The 17,449-nt window shown below is 38.5% G+C and overlaps 1 protein-coding gene across 1 annotated transcript; it reads right to left on the minus strand.

Moving 5' to 3' along the window:
- Positions 1–5,774: 5,774 nt before the first annotated feature.
- On the minus strand, positions 5,775–15,784 carry LOC110049292 (uncharacterized). The gene is made up of 7 exons (XM_020755081.2): positions 15,428–15,784; positions 13,207–13,286; positions 11,150–12,541; positions 10,247–10,730; positions 9,885–9,998; positions 8,682–8,752; positions 5,775–8,286 (listed from the first exon to the last, which is right to left on the minus strand). The coding sequence occupies exons 1-7, from the start codon at positions 15,558–15,560 to the stop codon at positions 7,468–7,470; spliced, it is 3,093 nt and encodes a 1,030-aa protein (XP_020610740.1). The 5' UTR covers positions 15,561–15,784; the 3' UTR covers positions 5,775–7,467.
- Between the last annotated feature and the right edge of the window lie 1,665 nt (positions 15,785–17,449).

A 17,449-nucleotide genomic window follows, 5' to 3' on the forward strand; every position in this document is an offset into this window, starting at 1 on the left:
GGAAATGCCTGAAAGTCCCGTGGTCTCTTCGGTGATATTGCGACATTTTAAAACTGCCAAGTTGCAATGTTAGGACTAAGTGCACCATAGTCGATAGAGGGAAATGGTTAGGAAACTTGGTAAAGTTCTTTATTGACCTAGCTTTCTTGTATGTTTTTGTTGGCTATTTTAGGGGTTGACCCTGCACAAAACCAGGCAAAATACAAAAGGGGGTTATACGTGTGCTCATACAACTAACAGGTAGAAGCATTGCGATTATGTAATCCATGCATAGTCAATATCATGAGCATAAAATATAAGATGTGCAGGGTCAAGGGTCTTCCAACATAACTCTTAGCCTGTTTGTTCGCTTCTTTGATGTTTACCAGCCTTCCTAACCAGTTCCCTCTATTAGCTATTAGTGCACGGACAAGATAATTCATTATCAAAGGCCATTTTTATCGTTAGCCGTGTAAAACAAAAAGCAAAAAAAATGTTGCGTGATATTAACAAACTCTTGAATCCAGAGAGATTTGCATTAGGACTCTTTTGACGACCTTAATGGGTCACCGTTTAGGTAAAATGCCCTTTATGTTGCTGTAACGTAAGGAATTACAAAACGTACAATGCCGCTAACGACAAAATTAGTCATTTTGCACGGGCTGTTTATTGATTTAAAAAAAGAGCAAACAAATCTTCGGTGAAGTTAGCCCAAATAGAAACACAATTTAGGCCCCGTTTACACGGGTTCGGACAAATTTCTGTACGGAAAAATTTTGTTCCTGGACCGCCTGTTGACATGGATCCGTGCAAATTCTGTTACAGATTGCAATGGTGTTTACACGGATCCCTGCACATTTTAGACCAGTCGCGGCATTTGACTGGTTTTTTTACGTCTCTGTTGTGTTTGGTTATCGCTAATGTTTTAAGCCAATTATGTTGCAGCTGATGCAGTACGCGGCAAATCAAACATGGCGGCAGACAAAAACTTTACGTGGTCTGATGAAGAAATTAATTTGTTGCTACATGTAGTTATAGACTACAAAGCAGGAAAAGCAGGGGAAGGAGTTGATTGGGAAACGGTCAGGAGCAAGTACGCATACGTAACCAAAATATTTTTGGAAAAGTACCCTGAGAACGACAAGGAGAAATTCCTCCGACCTACCGAGGCGTCAGGAAGCTTCTGTAATCTGCTTTTGTTTGTTTCTTTTGTCTTAAATTTAACAAAATGTAACAAACCAGGGACAAAATGTAACAAAATGTTTCATTTTGCTAAGCAACCAGGCAAAACACAACTAGATTCCAGGCCTTCACCGCGCTATCTGAGCAAAAAGTTGCACGGTTCGGGTGTTTACACGAGTCCGTACGAAATATGGAACTGTGCCGGTCAAAGAGTTGACTTGCTTCTTTCAGGTCCCAAACTTACACACTTAGCCGTTCAAAAATTGGCCAGTTCCGCCGGTCCTGTGTAAACGCATGGTAGAACCATTCAACTGCCGCGACTGGTCTAAAATTTGCACGAATTCGTGCAAAACATCACTTTAACATGTAACATAATTTGCACGGATCCATGTAAATAGACGGTCCAGGAACAACATTCGTCCGTGCAAAAATTTGTCCGGACCCGTGTAAACGGGGCCTTTTCAATGCTGTCAGGAGCCATAATCGGGGAGGGAGACCGTAAGTCTTGGGATCCGCGCGCACCTATGATATGGGACAATTTTTCTATTTTTAGAGCAAATTGCGCCGTCCTGACGTCATATATCCGCGCGGATCCACGCACATGTCGGGAGCTCTCGCGTGGATGTTGTCACGTTGCATGATCAAATGGTGAGAGTGGTGAGATTCTCTCGCAGATTTCTCACTGCGATGGTAGGGAATAAGGCAAGAAATAAGATCCAGGGCTCTAATATGTAGTTTTATGCTCTGAGCTAATGGAAAAGGTGAGTTTTTCAGAGTCGAAAGCAAGACTTCAATTTCGCGCTGTGAATAAATAATATCGGCTCGCGCTAGTTGTACGCGTAAGCTTTTGCGTTTGTTCTGTAAAGAAAAGTTATGTAAGAAAACTCTTTACTCTGGTATCGAGTTAATTTGCTTAATCATAACCAAACCCTGTTTTTGATAGTTTCTTATTGTTTTTGTTTGTTTGGCGAGCTTGCAAAAGTTTTTGAAAGGAAAGTCTTATTTGCATAGTGCAGCGCGTGCACTTCAAATCCGAGTCGGTGTTTTCAATTGTCAACAAATCTTGACAAAGATTTCTTTCGTTGTCTTTTGTGCCGAGATGCTGCAACAATTTTCACCAACGCCAAAAGGCTACTAACAACATGTGTGTTTCTATAACATAGTGAAATTTTACACTGCGAAAATAAAATAGACAAGGAGTTTTGATAACTCAACCAACAAAATCGAAATCGTTATTCGAGTTGATTAAGAAAGCGTCATCGTAATTTTCCCGATTATTTCTGCTGTATTCACCTATTTTCCGCTAAGCTTTTAGTATGTTCTCAAACAATTATCAACCTTAAACGAATTTAAAAACTAGAGATATATGAGTTCGATGTACGTTTTCACACGAAAGTGGGAAAGTCCAATTTGTCATGTTTTACTGACTGTACAAACCACGCATCGGCGGACGCTCTTATTCATCGACAACAGACAATTCATTGGATTTTTACACAAACAAAACTAATCAGCATCTACACACATAAACTTTATTGTCACTTATTGGACCTTGATAAAACATCAAGCGCTGCTTACAATTTAAGCGAAACTCAAACTTGAAATTATCATTATTATTTTTTTTACTTTTCGGTCGAGAGAGAGTCTGCGAAATCCTCGCAAGCGTGTGGCAAGAGGAGGGAGACTTTGAAGTCCTGAAACGCTGCTATATCCAAATATATCTAACTAGTTTTTTTGCTGTGGTTTGCCGGAAAAGCTGTTAATCTTCAACACATGTGAAACTTAGAGTGGAGTAATGTGGAGCTGTTGTAAAAGAAGCAGCGGAACACAACTTGGTCAGTGATATAAAGCGGCACATAACTAAATTCGACACTGTCTTACTTCACTCAAACTGGAGCAGCTTACGACGAAAATACTGACATTCCAGTAAAATTCCAACAGACATGAACGCATTAAGTTGTGGGCCATGCCAAAAGCATCAAACATTTCGGGAATTTCGGACGCCATTTCCCCACACTACATCCGCAAAAATCCTCGCAGCATGTACGCACGTGTGCCGCACGGGATGGCGCAATTTGTTCTAAAAATAGAAAAATTGTCCCATATCATAGGGACAACCCCAATACTAGAAATGGCGCGCGCTTACGGTCTCCGTCCCCGATTATGGCTCCTGATGCTGTATGGTCCTGTATCAACAAATTCAGTTCTTGTGACTTTCTAGAATAGCAGCGTAGATCCCTTTTTGGGAGAAAGATGAGGAAAAAATTACACCGTCACTCGTCGTGATGTGATGTGCTTTTATTTTTTAAGAGCCATCCAATCAAGCGATAATCAGAAAAGGATCGTGTAAAGTAAGAATAAATGCTCGAGAACAATATCCTGCGCAGCCGTGACGACGAATATTAATTCAATCCAAAAATACATCGGTCTTGTCCTAAAACGCAGCAAGTAACCATTAATAGTGTACACGATCAGACTGAACTAAAAAAGAAGTAGAACAAACATAAAATAAAAGTAATATTACTCTGTGTCAGTTGAAAGACGTGTACCTGCGGACAGCCATACTCCTTGTTCTCGCCTCCAACGTAATGAAGCATTGTCAGACAATATTTTCGTCATTTCAAATTCATCTTCCCTTTCTCTACATGAACACTTTTCTTCTTTATAGGTTGTTCGACGGTACTTTGGTTTTCTCCTCTGCGTGTAGCTTTCAGTCGTAACTCTATTTGTGTTCCTTTTGGTACAGCCTGGCACGCCTCTATCTTCTCGACATTTCCAGTTTGTTTGTCGTAATAAAAGTACGAAAACTCCCAGAAGACTCCAATTTTTGAACATGGAACAGGATTCTCATCTTCATTCGGTAAAACATTTGATTCTGCTCGATTTTTCTTTCGTAAACAAGATCCAAAACACGCCATCTAAGCAAGCAAAAACCAATTCAGGATTTTAAACTCTTGAAACTGAGTTCCAATGCTAGCAACTTGTGGTAGAATACACGTTCCGTGATCGCGAACCAGCGTTGTTTGGGTTACAACCTGCCGAAAATGACCATTTAGTCACTGTAGCTAGAACACCGAGTTTTGACGTCTGTAATTGCCTTTGCACGGAATATAGTTAGTAATGACGTTCGTTTACGTTGCAAAATAAACGGAGAAAGGTTCCGAAAGTATTTTTGTCTTTCTGGGGAAGATACTTCTTATGAAATTAATTAGCTCGTGATACAGATTGTAAATTACACATTGTGATTCATCGTGATTACCTATTGTAAATGTCTGATGTTTTCCAGTTCAAAATTTTGCATAGGCCAATTTCAAGCGTCAGCTGCTAGAATACAAATTGCGTGATAACAATAATGCACATATATGATTTCACTTCCTTGTTTGCCAAATTCCATATTCAGTAAGAGGAAATGCCACCTTAGCCTGCGAAATATTTGGTCTGATACATTTTCGCTCCATCGGTGTGTGTGTTTTTTCTTCAACTGTTTGATAAATTTAAATGTTTGCCCGTAGGTATCCCTTTTCTCTTTATTAAAGTCTTCAATTCTTAGAATTCCATACACTCAAAACGTATTCACAGTTTTGCGGTAACTTAACAAGTCGAAACATTTCAACTTGATGGCCTTGTCCGATAGATCGTTTGCAACTGACGTCATCACCGCCATGTTGGATGGCCGTCAACAAAAGAATGCTAATGAGCTTTATTGCTCCTGTTATCCAACATGGCCGCTAGGGTCTTTGTCATTTAGATCTCTCGGGAATGGTTGCAAACCATCTGTAGCAATAATTATGGCCCCTTCACTACGCCGGAGGAATTTGATAAGGAGGATTTAACTCTGAAAACGCATCAAATGTTTTCCGTCCACATCACGCTGGAGAAATTTGAAAACGGAACGATCACCTGTCATTTCAGATTTGTGTTTTTGAGAAAAACTCGATCAGAGAAATCTTGATTATCGTAATGTCATCGTTTTCGAAAAGTTTCATTTTCCTTTGAAAATGTTCTTCGTCCACACTAAAGCCGGAGTTTTTAAATTCCCCCACTTTCGTGACGGATTAGTGTGGACGGAAGGCCTAATCGGAGAAATAAAGCTCCGTTTTCAAATTCCTCCGGGGTATTGTGGACGAGGCATAAGATGGTTGACCGATGGGTTTGTTTGTGTGGCGCCTTCCAATGGACTGAAAAATTTTGTTATGATTTTCAGTAAGTTTCCAGAAACGAATGGAACAGTGTTTTCTGAGGATTTTTTTGCTCGGATACTTTGCATTTCGGAAATTCATCAATTTTCGGAATTTCGGGGAGCATTGTATAGGTAATCAAATGATTTCGAGTGCAATTTGGAATAAACAAGCAGAAGAAAAAAAAATTGACATACCGAAAAAAAAATTAAGAACAAAAAATGTAGTCGGAGAAAAAGTCACGAGTGCTTATTTATTCCAAACTGCACGAGAAAAATCATTGCATTACTTGTAAATAATACACCTGCAATTCAATTTCGACTTTCGATTCCGCACTCAATATCAAGTTAGAATTCTGATATATCGATCAAGGACCATTCAACTCAGAGTAAACAAAGTCGCGAAAAAACATGATGAACATGTATATATCTATATATATATATTGAATCGCTGATTTTGTTTTTTATTTCACTCGCTCATATTCACATTGTTGTTGTTGTCGTTGTCACAAACATGATTACTGTTCAAGAAATCTCACAGTGAGTTGCCAGGCGTTGTATTTGAGAGGTTAGAGCACATATACATGCATTATAATATAAATAACAGAGAGAATGAACAGTTAGATGGTTATATGCCTCATTTTCAAGGCTCGAGTATGGTACACAGTCCTCCCGCAGATACATTCACTGTGCGCATTGCAAAGATGTTTTCGTGGAGGGTAAAAATGCCTGCAAAGCCATTTGGGATGCCAAAATGAGTAGCGTTATCGTAACAGGATTGGCTGCTTCTAGACCGTTCTGATCCAGAAATAGGCACCTTAAGCAACAGACGTTTTCGTTGACGACGGCGACGTGACGACCGATAAGAAACTGGGGCTAGAACGGCTTCAGGTTGCGGTCGCGACAGCAAGTTTATACCACTCCATCTACGAGTTGAAGATAAGCTATAGTTGAAAAATAACTCGATGGAATTAAACCTTACACTATTCATGTTTTACTAAGAGATGTAAAATCATTGCGAAAAATAACGAAACAATTTAAGTTTATAAACTTTGCCTGCTTTGAAATGTCAAATGTAAAGAGCAGAAATTATTTTACATGTAAAACGTGTATTGCTAAAGCAATTAATTGCGATTCTTAAAGTTTGTATCACCGCTCATTGAGAAAAAAACAGGTGTATTTTTAGACTGCCAAGATTACATACACACCTTGTTGTGCTAAACATAGATTTTATTGCTAAACATAGATTTTGAACAAAATCTCAGCTCACTGCGCTTTTCATTCGACACATTGATCGGCCGCTCAAATACAGGAGTTTTGCCAGCTCTTTTGATAAAGAATCGTAAACAGCATTCTGCGAAGGATGCAATAATTTTGTATGTACAAGAAATAAAATCCAGGCGAGACAATTTGGTAGCGCGAAGTTTGTCAGCTCTTGTAAACATTCAAAAAATACATGTACACACTGTTCGAATACAAAATTCATCGAGTCGATTAAAAAAGCCTTTATATTAAACGAAATACCAAGACGAGGGATTGCTAAAATAAAATCAATGTTATTTCACGCTATAGCAATCTACCGATTATAAGTTGAGAAAATCTGAAAAAACCAATTATACTAAGCGGCGTTACGTTAGATGAAAGCAATCTCTTCGCTGAAGGCTAGTTTGACATACGAAAAACAATTTTTCACTTAAGAAAAAATGAGTCCAGGAATACTTCCAGAACATTGTTTTAAGCATAAAGGCAATCATTATGCAACTTTACCTTCGTTCGGCACCAAACTAGCACAAAAGTAAGCTAAAGGGATCAAAACAAAAGATTAAGTACTCACGTTTTCGTCGCGACGTGAAACCCCACGTTCTCACGTTCTCGACCTCAGGGCAACGTCGGGTCACAACGTGTTGTACATGCGCAGTGACGTCTCGAAAGAAATGTCACGTTTCCGGTTGCCGTCGTCAGGCCGGCGACGTCTGTTGCTTAAGGTGCCTAATAACTGGTGGGGGACAAAACTTAGGAACAAACCCTCTACAGTGGATAAGCTTTCTCTCTTACCCTTAATTCTCTCTGTATATATGATGATATAAAAAGTGTTTATTTCTCTATTCTAGCGCTTTTAAAGAAAAGGATTCTCAAGTTGAATCCTCAACGATCGATTTTAAAGGTCCGGGAAAGGGATATCCAAACATTTTAAAGTCCTTGAAGTAAATTCTCCCCAGCCTCTTGATATATGTCGCGGGAATCTGTGAATAATGCTTCAGCAACTCAGGTGAGGTATGTGAACGGCGGCTTGACTTGAAAGTTACATAGTCGTCGATACCCAGTTCTTTAAGAAAAAACGGCGCGTCCTCTTCAATAGTTTCCAAATGACCAATGAAGTCGTAATTAACGCTGCACATGTGGCAGATGTCATCATAAGGGCGCCAATGCTCATCGTAAAATCGCGTTACGGCAATATACTTTAGGAACTCCAGAAACGTGACGTCATCACCAGTATTTTTCGCGTGCTCCGTAGCATTCTTTCTGAAGTCTTGAATAATTTTCCGACCAAAGGTCTTCAAATAATACTCGTTGCCAGCCAAAAATTTACTCTTGTAAGCGGATAGCAGCCTCGCAAATGGTTCCCGGACAAATAGAAATTTGTGGAACTTCTTTAGTTTCTCAGTTATATTCTGAGTGGAATATTCATTAAGATGTTTCCACAAGGTTCTGTTTTGCGCATTTTTCCCTTGAATTCTACCATGGCCCAGTTCAACCGACAAAGCTTCCCTCCATTCGGTGCTTGCAACTTTGGGGATTGCACAGTAAATTATTTCAGCTTGGTCAATAACAACCAGATGTTTTAGAGTCATTCTGTTAGGTAGACTAGTAAATTTTTGATTCCGACAGAATGTGTTTATTGTGTGTTTTCGCTCATCTTGCCGTCTCAGTAAAAGCTCTTCAGACATTGTCTGTGGAAGAGAAAAGTGGAGACTGAAAGGAGCGTTCAAGCGAGCTAGTTTGCAGGTACAACAGAAATTTATAACTAAGTGGAGATTATTAAAAGTTTTATAGACTATATTAATGTTATAAAATCAAATGTACAGATATAACTCGGCCTGTCCCCAGTCCCCTGAAAGCACGAGCGATCTGGGAACGAGAATTATACTTGGCTACATAAATATACATTAGATTCAGTTGACGTACATCTAAAATATTTGATCTAAAATATCCAGCTTCTCCGACCTTTTATTTAAAAAAAACGCGCAAATCGAATTCATACTCTGAACAAGCTACTGGAAGCCTCTTTCCTGAATCACCCATACTAGTTTATTTAGAAAATTTATCTTTGTGCAATAACACTTACAGGCTTTGTGGTTGGTTGAGCTAAACGAACGTTCCTTTCCCTGGAATTCGTTTTATTGCTTTCAAAAGAATCTATAAAAAAGCAAAATAGCACAGAACACTGTGAGAAAACATACAATAAAAACGAGTCAATGAAATAAATGAATAAACAGATAAAATAAAATAAAATAAAATGCCAAAGAAAATAATAATTAAAACGTAAACAAATTAAAAAAGCTAGAATTTGGAAATGCTTATTTTCCAGAAGGAGGAAACCGGAGTACCCAGCAAAGGCTTTGAGCAAAAATGAGGTCTAACAAAAACTCAACTGACTCATAAGCAGCATTCGGCTTGAATAGAACCCAAACCACATGGGTGGGAGGCGAGCGATCTCGCCACTGCACAATCCCTGCAATGATCCATCAAAGAAAAAGTGTTGAAAAAATGGTGGAAACCGTTATGGGCCACGATATGACAAAACAGCATTAGATAATTGTTTTATTGAAAGTACAGTGTCTTATGTTATTCAGTAGCAAAATATAAAAACGCAATTAAAATCCTACGCACTAAAACTTCTAAGCAGACATAAAAAATATTAGAGCCTTTTAATCTAGGATGGGATAATGCTGGGTCATTTACCTGTGCATTTTCTGAAAATGACACAACGCCTTAAAACTATAAGACCATCGTCTACTCGTGACATGTCCACAACTATTAAAAACTGGATCATAGGACAATGCAATTCAAGAGTTTACATCTTGGCTCAGCCATCATGCTTGGTATGCGAACAATTGTACGATACTTAACAAATATGGAAAGTGTACGCGTAGTTTTTTTGAGGGTGTTTTTATTTTTAATTCATTTCAGTTTTCTATATTTTGGGGGCGTTTTAAATAGAATCGATCGCAGATTACAGATGATGTCAAAACGTGGTAGAAACTATTAGAAGAACTATTACTGAACAGACGCACGGCAACATACATGGAATCTATTTGTTTTACATAATAAGAAACAAAAACTGTTATGACGTCATCTAATCGTCTGTCTTCCTACAGAATATAAGTCAGAACCAATCAACACGCAAGAATAATCTGCCTTATTATATTCCCGAGTATATAACATCTCATATCGAACGCAAGCTCGAACTGAAATGATTGTTACGTATCTGCGTTACTCATTAGCAGTGATAAATAGTAAAACGCGCTATGATTTACAGATTGCTTACCTTGTTCGTGACCAGTTTCCTTGTCGTGCTGCTGATGGTCGCGGCCGTCCTCTTTTGTTGAGACTACTGGCTGTCCTGCCCAGGGCAATGAAGTTCTCCTCGAAGATGGTCGTTCTTAAGCAAGAATGAAACATACGGAAAGAAACCTTAGCTTGGTTTACAGAAACTTGATAAACCATCGAAAAACCATATTTTGTTATCAATGGAAACGGACAAAACGGCTTGGGTATTTCATAGAACAAAACGTTATTTCTAGGTGATTTCTAGGTTATTTCCAGTGAAGGTCTACGTCTTCTTTGATATTTGAACTTATTACTTGTTTTATCTATCTTTATTACCTGCTTCATCACTCTTTGTCTCACCTTCCGCCTGGTATCTTTCTACATCTTCTCGGTGACGTTTTTCGGTAGCATGGTTTTCCTCGCCCGCTTCCTGCTCTTCTTGGTTGGCCTTGTTTTCTTTAACCCCTTTTCCATTTTCAGTTCCATCGCTTCTTTCACTCTCATTTTTCACTTTATGCTTGTCTTCATTTCCTTGATCATGTCTTTTTGTTTTACCCTCATAGATTTGCTTCTGTCCCTCTTCATTCAATTTGTCTTCTTGGTTTTTCGTGTCGCTCTTACTATGTTCATCTTCCGGCTCGATCCGTTCACTAATTCTAGCCCTTCCATTTTCATTAGCTGTACTTTGTTCGTCATCATTAGCTTGTTCAACAGTTTCTTTATTTTCTGTTACAGAAGTTCCATACTTGTGTATTTCATCCCACCTTTCTTTGTTTCGCTCATTCTCGACACTCTCTTTAGTTGTTTTGTATCCTTGCAAACCCTTCCCGTCGGATTGTGAATTCTAACAGGACAAAGATTAAGTATTATCCCTGACAAGTGTCTTAAAATGATTCTTCATTCGTGCAGTCTGCACCGATAATCTAATTGAATAAAGAGAACAGCTTAAACTGAAATGTTTGAACGCTGTTGAAGATGAAGATTGAATATAGCAACAGCATTTGGGTTAAATACGAAAAACGGATCACAATACCTTACAAACTAGTTGACTGACTGTCAACCGACCGTCAGACCCATTGATTATAATAAGGTAGTTTTGCGTGAACTAAAAGCAACGACAACGACAAGAAACAACAGCGTGAAATGACAAAGTTTTGAGAAAATCTTGAGAATGTTAACCACGAGGGCAAATTATCACTATTTCGACTTAGAACTGAACGTTACAGTAGTTGTCTGATAGCCTACTTCCTCCCCTTCACTTACCTTTTCTGTTTCACCTGGCCCTTGTTTAACCAATTCTGTTGACTTTGTTGCATTGTTTTCTTGCCCTGCTTCTCTGTTCATTGTGGTTTTATCTTCAACCATTTCGCTCACCTTTGTTGAATAACCATTTGCCTTCAATTTGACGTCACCTTCGGTTCTGTCTGTTTGCAGTTCAACCCTTTCCTCAACCTTTTTAAGAGGCGGTAGATAAACGGAGTCTTTAACGTCTTGAGCAACTGAACTCTGATCATTTGCCTTGCTCTCATTTATCACACTTGCAGGTTTAATCACTGTTTCTAGTGACGCACCAAATCTTTCCGTCTGTTCATGGCTGGACTTGCCTTTATTTTCCTCGCCCTCATCTTGCAGCGTCACATCGTCATGTTCATTGCTAGACTTGCCTTTAGTTTCCTCGTCTTCATCTTCTTCCGTCAAATCTTCGTTTCGCTTCGTTTTGTTTGATGGCACTCCTTCGTCCGCCATCTTGAATGACTGCGTCTTAGAAATTGAGGCTTCTTTGTTGTCGTCATGTTTCATTGATTCTTTGTACTTTTGTGTTACCACTATTTCTTCCTTCTGTTTGTCTGGTCTTTGCTCGTTCTTTAACCCTTCACTTTGGTTAACTAACTTACGATAATTCTCTTCTTCATAATCATCTTGTTCTTCTAAACCTTCTGATTCATCTTGCCCATGCTGTTTGCCTTGCTCATCATTTTGATTTCGTTCCTCTTGTGTTGTACTTGGTACTTGTTCTTCTTGTTCCTCCCGTTCGCCGATTCCTTTATCAGGATCCTCTTCTTCATCTTCTTTATATTTGTGTTGAGGAAAATAATCATTTTCCTCGTTAGTTTCGGCATTTCCTTTTTTGTACTTTTCATCTTGTACGTCCATCACGTTTGCTTCATAATTCTGTTCTTGCTGTATTTTTTCTTCCTTATCTTCCTTCTGTTCCACTCGTTGTTTCGGTTGTTTTCCTCCTCCTTGCTTGTTTCCGTTAATCTCTTCCTCTCCTTCCTTTTCGAATTCCTCTTCCTCTTGTTCTTCGCCATATGTTGTTTCTTCTGCTACAAATTCTTCCTGTCTATGGTCCTGTTCTAGTTCTTCCTGCACTTTCGTTTCTAATCCTCCTTCATCTTTTTCGTGGTCTTCTTTACTATTTGCCGAGTCTATGTTAATTTCCGTATTTTTTATGCCTGCCGGATCCAATTCCTCTTCATATTCTTCAAGATTCTCATCGCCATCACTGTTCTGTTCGTTTGCTTTTGTCGCCTCCATTGGTACTCCATCGTCACTTCCAATCCGTTTGTCCAAAACGCCGTCTTCATCTTTACCTATCATTAACTTGCCATGATCTTTTCTGAAGCCATCAGACAAGAAGAAAAATCTTGAATCCTATAAATGTGTCATAGCATGCTAATTAAGTTCACTTAATGGAGGCAAATAGGTCATTTTAGAGTTGTGTGCTCAGTTACCTGGCCTATGAATGCAAGCGAGTCTGGAGGTGACCTCTCTACTTTTGTCATTTAAATGCAAACTAGTTAGCATTAGAACAACTTGATTTACACAACAAAAGCAGTGAGGTCTTTAACAAAACAAGGTCACTTCCAGCCTGGCTGCCATTTAAAAGCCAGGTCACTTAGCAGACAGCTATGAAATAGTCTATTGCCAAAGCCACTTAAAAAAAGGTAAAATAAAATTAATAATAAACAAGTAAAATAATAAAGCATAACTACAATATGGAGAAAATCGAGAAAATAGATTGTTTTTGAATTAAATCCGAGCGCTGGTCAAGACCGAGCTCAAGTCAAATGCTTGGTAATTGCTGGTTGGTCCGCGACATAGATTTCAATCATGGCGGATGGTGGGGGTAAGTATTTAAACACAGCCGAGAATTTCTCCCAATCAAAAGAGGACGAATATTAGTGTACTTTATCCGCCATACAGGCCTAATTCCTAGGGTTATCTCTCTCAACCTTTTTAAAATTGAGATCATTCGCCGCATTAGAATTCCCAGGAGAGCCTACAAAAAGCCAATTCTTTTATCATATAGAACATACCTTATCAACGTGATGTCGCTGATGCTGTCGTCTGCTTATCAATTGATAATGTTTACTCGTTTTGCTTCGACTAGATAAACCTGTATCAAATAGATAACACAAAGGAAAAGTCAAATCACTTTAATCTAATAGTTCACGGTTTCGTACTAATCTTATTGCTGGTTTGCCCTGTTACGCTATCATAAAATCAATAAAAATCGTAACCATTCAATAAATTAACTCAAGAATCTGAGATATGATAGGTAATTGTTACATAAACAACCTCGCCAGGATTGAGGACTGTGCGGGTTTTCATTCGCACGTTATTTGGAGAAGTGTTTCATCCAAATTTATAGAGCTTTGTATGGAGACGCCATGTTAGTACCCCTCGGAGGGACACAAACATGGTGGCCGTAAAGTAACAGAAACATCTGTCATTGTGTTTTACTGTTTAAACGAAAAGAGCTCCGACACATTGAAATTAATACTTCTTCTAAAGCAAGAACTGTCCAGTTAGCAAAAACTTACTCGATGACTCAGCTTTTGACCTACTCAAAAGCCTTCACGGGCAGCCATTTGATGTCACGCAACGCATAAACTTGGAAATTCAAACGCGCTCTGTTAGAGAATGAAGAAAGCTGTCGAGCTTAAACGTTGTAAAACGCCAAGTCACTAGAGAGTCTTACATTTGATCAAAAATAAATTTTTAGAAAATGATGACGTCACATGAAAACCGGCGATTCTTCTCCGCTATTCTCCGCTATGTCATTGCCAGTATTTCCAGCCAAAACTTATTGATTCGTGTAAGGAAGTCAAAACTACTGTGAGCCGAACGTATTGCAAGAGTTTTAATGTTTTTAGTTCTTTTTTCTTTTAGATTATACTCACGAGTCCCCCGTTCCCTCCCCCACCCCCCAAAAAAGAAAGAAAACTCCGTATGGTGGTCATTATTACGTAACAACCTTGCTCAAACCTTGTCCATGATCAAGCATTTTTTCTTTTATAATGTGAATTCAGGTTTATTTATGATATTTTTACCAGCTTGTAATGTATATTTCATTTGTCTTCAATGTTTTAATTGCATTTTAATTGAAAAGCCTGACCGGGGGAGAGTCAATAAAGGTATTGTAGTGCACTGTTTATGGCTACGAGAACGAATCTATTTTACTTTCCTCTCACTCTGGGGGTCAGCGTCTAGAAAACATACGCGAGCCTTAGCTTAATTATGTTACGGTAAGAAATATCCTGAGTTTCTTGAGTCTCGGGAAATGTCATAGGTATCACACAAAAAATGTTTTCCTAAAGAAAATTTAAATTATCTCAAATCCCGCTGAACTCACACACACAAAGAACCCTTCATAAAACTACCACACATAATCAAATCTTTAATAGATTTGTGCATAACAATTTCCTGAGGTCTCAAGAAGCTCTTTTTTCGTCTAAATTTTTTTCCGCTTCATATGAAAATTAATAATCATAATAACGCTCACTGTAAAGACTTCCCATAACACCGGAGGCCCTTGTGTTACTACAGATTCTCACGCAAGGCGCGACATGTCTTGAGCGCATCACATAACAACTTTATAATGCGTTACGAGTTCAAAGTAAAAAGTAAATCTAGAGTCATCTTGCAAGCAAACGAAATTTGCGTTCCGCGACTTTCTCCTAATAATAAAATGTAGATATCTGTAGATATTAACCTCTTCCGAACTAAACTAAGCCTTTTTACTAACTTGCACAGTTTACTATTTATTTCAAGTCGATTATATTCTTGTCTTTCATCCGCGTACTGATGAATTGTACCGGTGAGCTTGACATAGTTGAATGCCATTATCCCCCCGAAAAGAATCGAAAATATCTATTTATAGATCAATTTAAACAAAGAAAAATAGAGGTGGTTTCACACAATCGTAGGAGTGCTCGATACAAATACATCTAGAGCGAAATACAATTACAACTTGTATGTAGATTAATTTCCGATGTGACTGTATCTTTGAAATCTCGCTACTCTCAGCTCAAAATACCATTTGAAAATCCATTTATTGTATTATTTAACACTTTTGACGCATTTTATCATTTTCACATGCTTTAGCATGTTTTTGCTCTCCAGTTAATACCGTATTGTTTCAGCTATATTTCAGTTTTCAAATCGCTGTAACACACATATCATTTTTGCAACAGCAATAGCAGAGAAACTTAGTTTCCTCACGGGAACCGAACGCTGTAAACATATAGTCCTTACCTGGTCTTTTCAGCGTTGTTTTGAATTTCATAAGTTCTAGTCCGCACAGAAAAACAGTGGCTATCCAAACTAACATGAACAGCAGACATAGGCGGCGTCGGAACATTCTATGAACTCTTCGAAAAAGCGCCATTGTCGAACTCAGACTATCACGCGAGAGAAAGACGCATCCTTTGAGTAGACAATAATGTCACGAAAGCCTCTGATCCCTTGCGCTATAAAGCCAACACAAATAAAACCTTAAAATCGTATAGAATCGTCGTCGCTATTTCTCGATATATTTTTTTCTTTTCTGTCTTGATTTACACGTAAGTCAAAAATTGCCAAAGAACTTGGAATTGGGGTAACACACTGAAGGGTTATATGACGACGTGACATGAGGGAAAAGATTATTGCGTTATTCTTCAAGTACGCAATTCATGAATTTATGAAAATTCTGAAAGGCCGATTGTTAAAAGGGCGCGTGACATTCAAAGGAAAACTACTGCAATAAAATTATAACATATTGTAACGTCGCCAAGGGTCAAGGCAAATAGACGCACGAACGTAAACAGACTAAGTTCTTCACAACACAAGGTTTTATTTTCAACTCTCCTTACATTACCTATGAACACAAAGGGCTACACAGAACAAAACAAAGAGGCGCTATCCCAGCCTCTGTTGCGGTCTAACCGCAGGAAATCCGGTAAGAAACAACAATACTTGACTGTGTATGCAAAAAAACCTTGCAATCATAAACATGTGTGTCATTCGACCCTGGTCACGAAATCCTACGGTCTATTGTAGCTTCGCTACAACATGAATAGGAGTTCATGAGATCAGTCTATGTAACAATTCTGTGAACAGTAAGATCGAAAAAGACTCTTTGTCTACTTCTTAACATTTCTTACCTGCTGCAAGTCCACGATATATTTAGTTTCACAGGAGTAAGTCATAACTAGCAAACAAAATGATAAGAAACAAGACAACGTTTTTTAAAAACATGTTTCAACAGAATCTTCGTCATCTTCAGTTTAAATTACAAAGCACAGAGTTGAATATATACTGTACGCAAAATTGTACGCAAAGCTTTTTTTTTATGAAACGGCTATTTTCGACTCGAGACTTGAGCATAGATGTGCATTTCTTTCAAGATAATGAGCTGGTTTACTTTGTGAGTACATTTATGCAAGTGACTATAATAATCTTATTCGAAACTCGTACCGTTAAACTTGTTTATTCGTAGGAATCACTCGTACATCATATTAAAGGATCTCGCTCGATCGAAAAGCATCAAAGCCAAGAAGAAAAAAGCTACTGAAAGCAGGATATTATTACAAAACGCACGTGATCAAACCGGTTTAAACAAGAATATGTACAAACAAAACGCATTGTCCAATATCACTGATTAACTTCGTTACTATGCAGGGTGAACGATTTCTACAGTAACTATGGGGAACTCAAGATCGACGTCAACCTTTAACAGCTACCGTTGGATCAATAGTCACGGTGTTCCAAAGAATGGTGTTGCTTGTGACAACGTATGTTTTAAGCCCCGCCCACACTACAACCGAGAAATTTGAAAACGCAGCTTTATTTCTACGGTAATTAGACCTGCCGTCCACACTAATCCGTCACGAAAACGTAGCTTTTCGAAATGCTCTTCAAACCGGAGAAATTTGAAAACACTGGCTTCGCTTTTTAGTGTGAACGGAAGGCATTTTGACTGTTGGAGCTCTTCTAAAACGGTGACATAGCGATAATCATGTGGTTTCCCTGCCTTAGTTATCCAAAATGACCAATAATTGTTGCGTTTTCAAATTTCTCGGGAGCGGTGTGGACAGGATCTAACAGTGACAATGTAAAGATCGTAGAGACCGCAAAACAAAGAGAAAACTGAAGTCAGCAGAAAAAGTTGTTTTCCTCAAGCTGCCGGTCGAAAGTTCCCACGCTGATTTAAGACAACTTCCTAAAAGTTATCAGGAAATTAAACTTCAATTTGATGTGTTGATCTGCTGACAGTGTTATATGGTAACCACATTT

The sequence above is a fragment of the Orbicella faveolata genome, unplaced genomic scaffold, assembly GCF_042242905.1.
Source record: "Orbicella faveolata isolate gen_17 unplaced genomic scaffold, um_ofav_v1 contig_46, whole genome shotgun sequence".
NCBI classification, from domain to species: Eukaryota; Metazoa; Cnidaria; class Anthozoa; order Scleractinia; family Merulinidae; genus Orbicella; species Orbicella faveolata.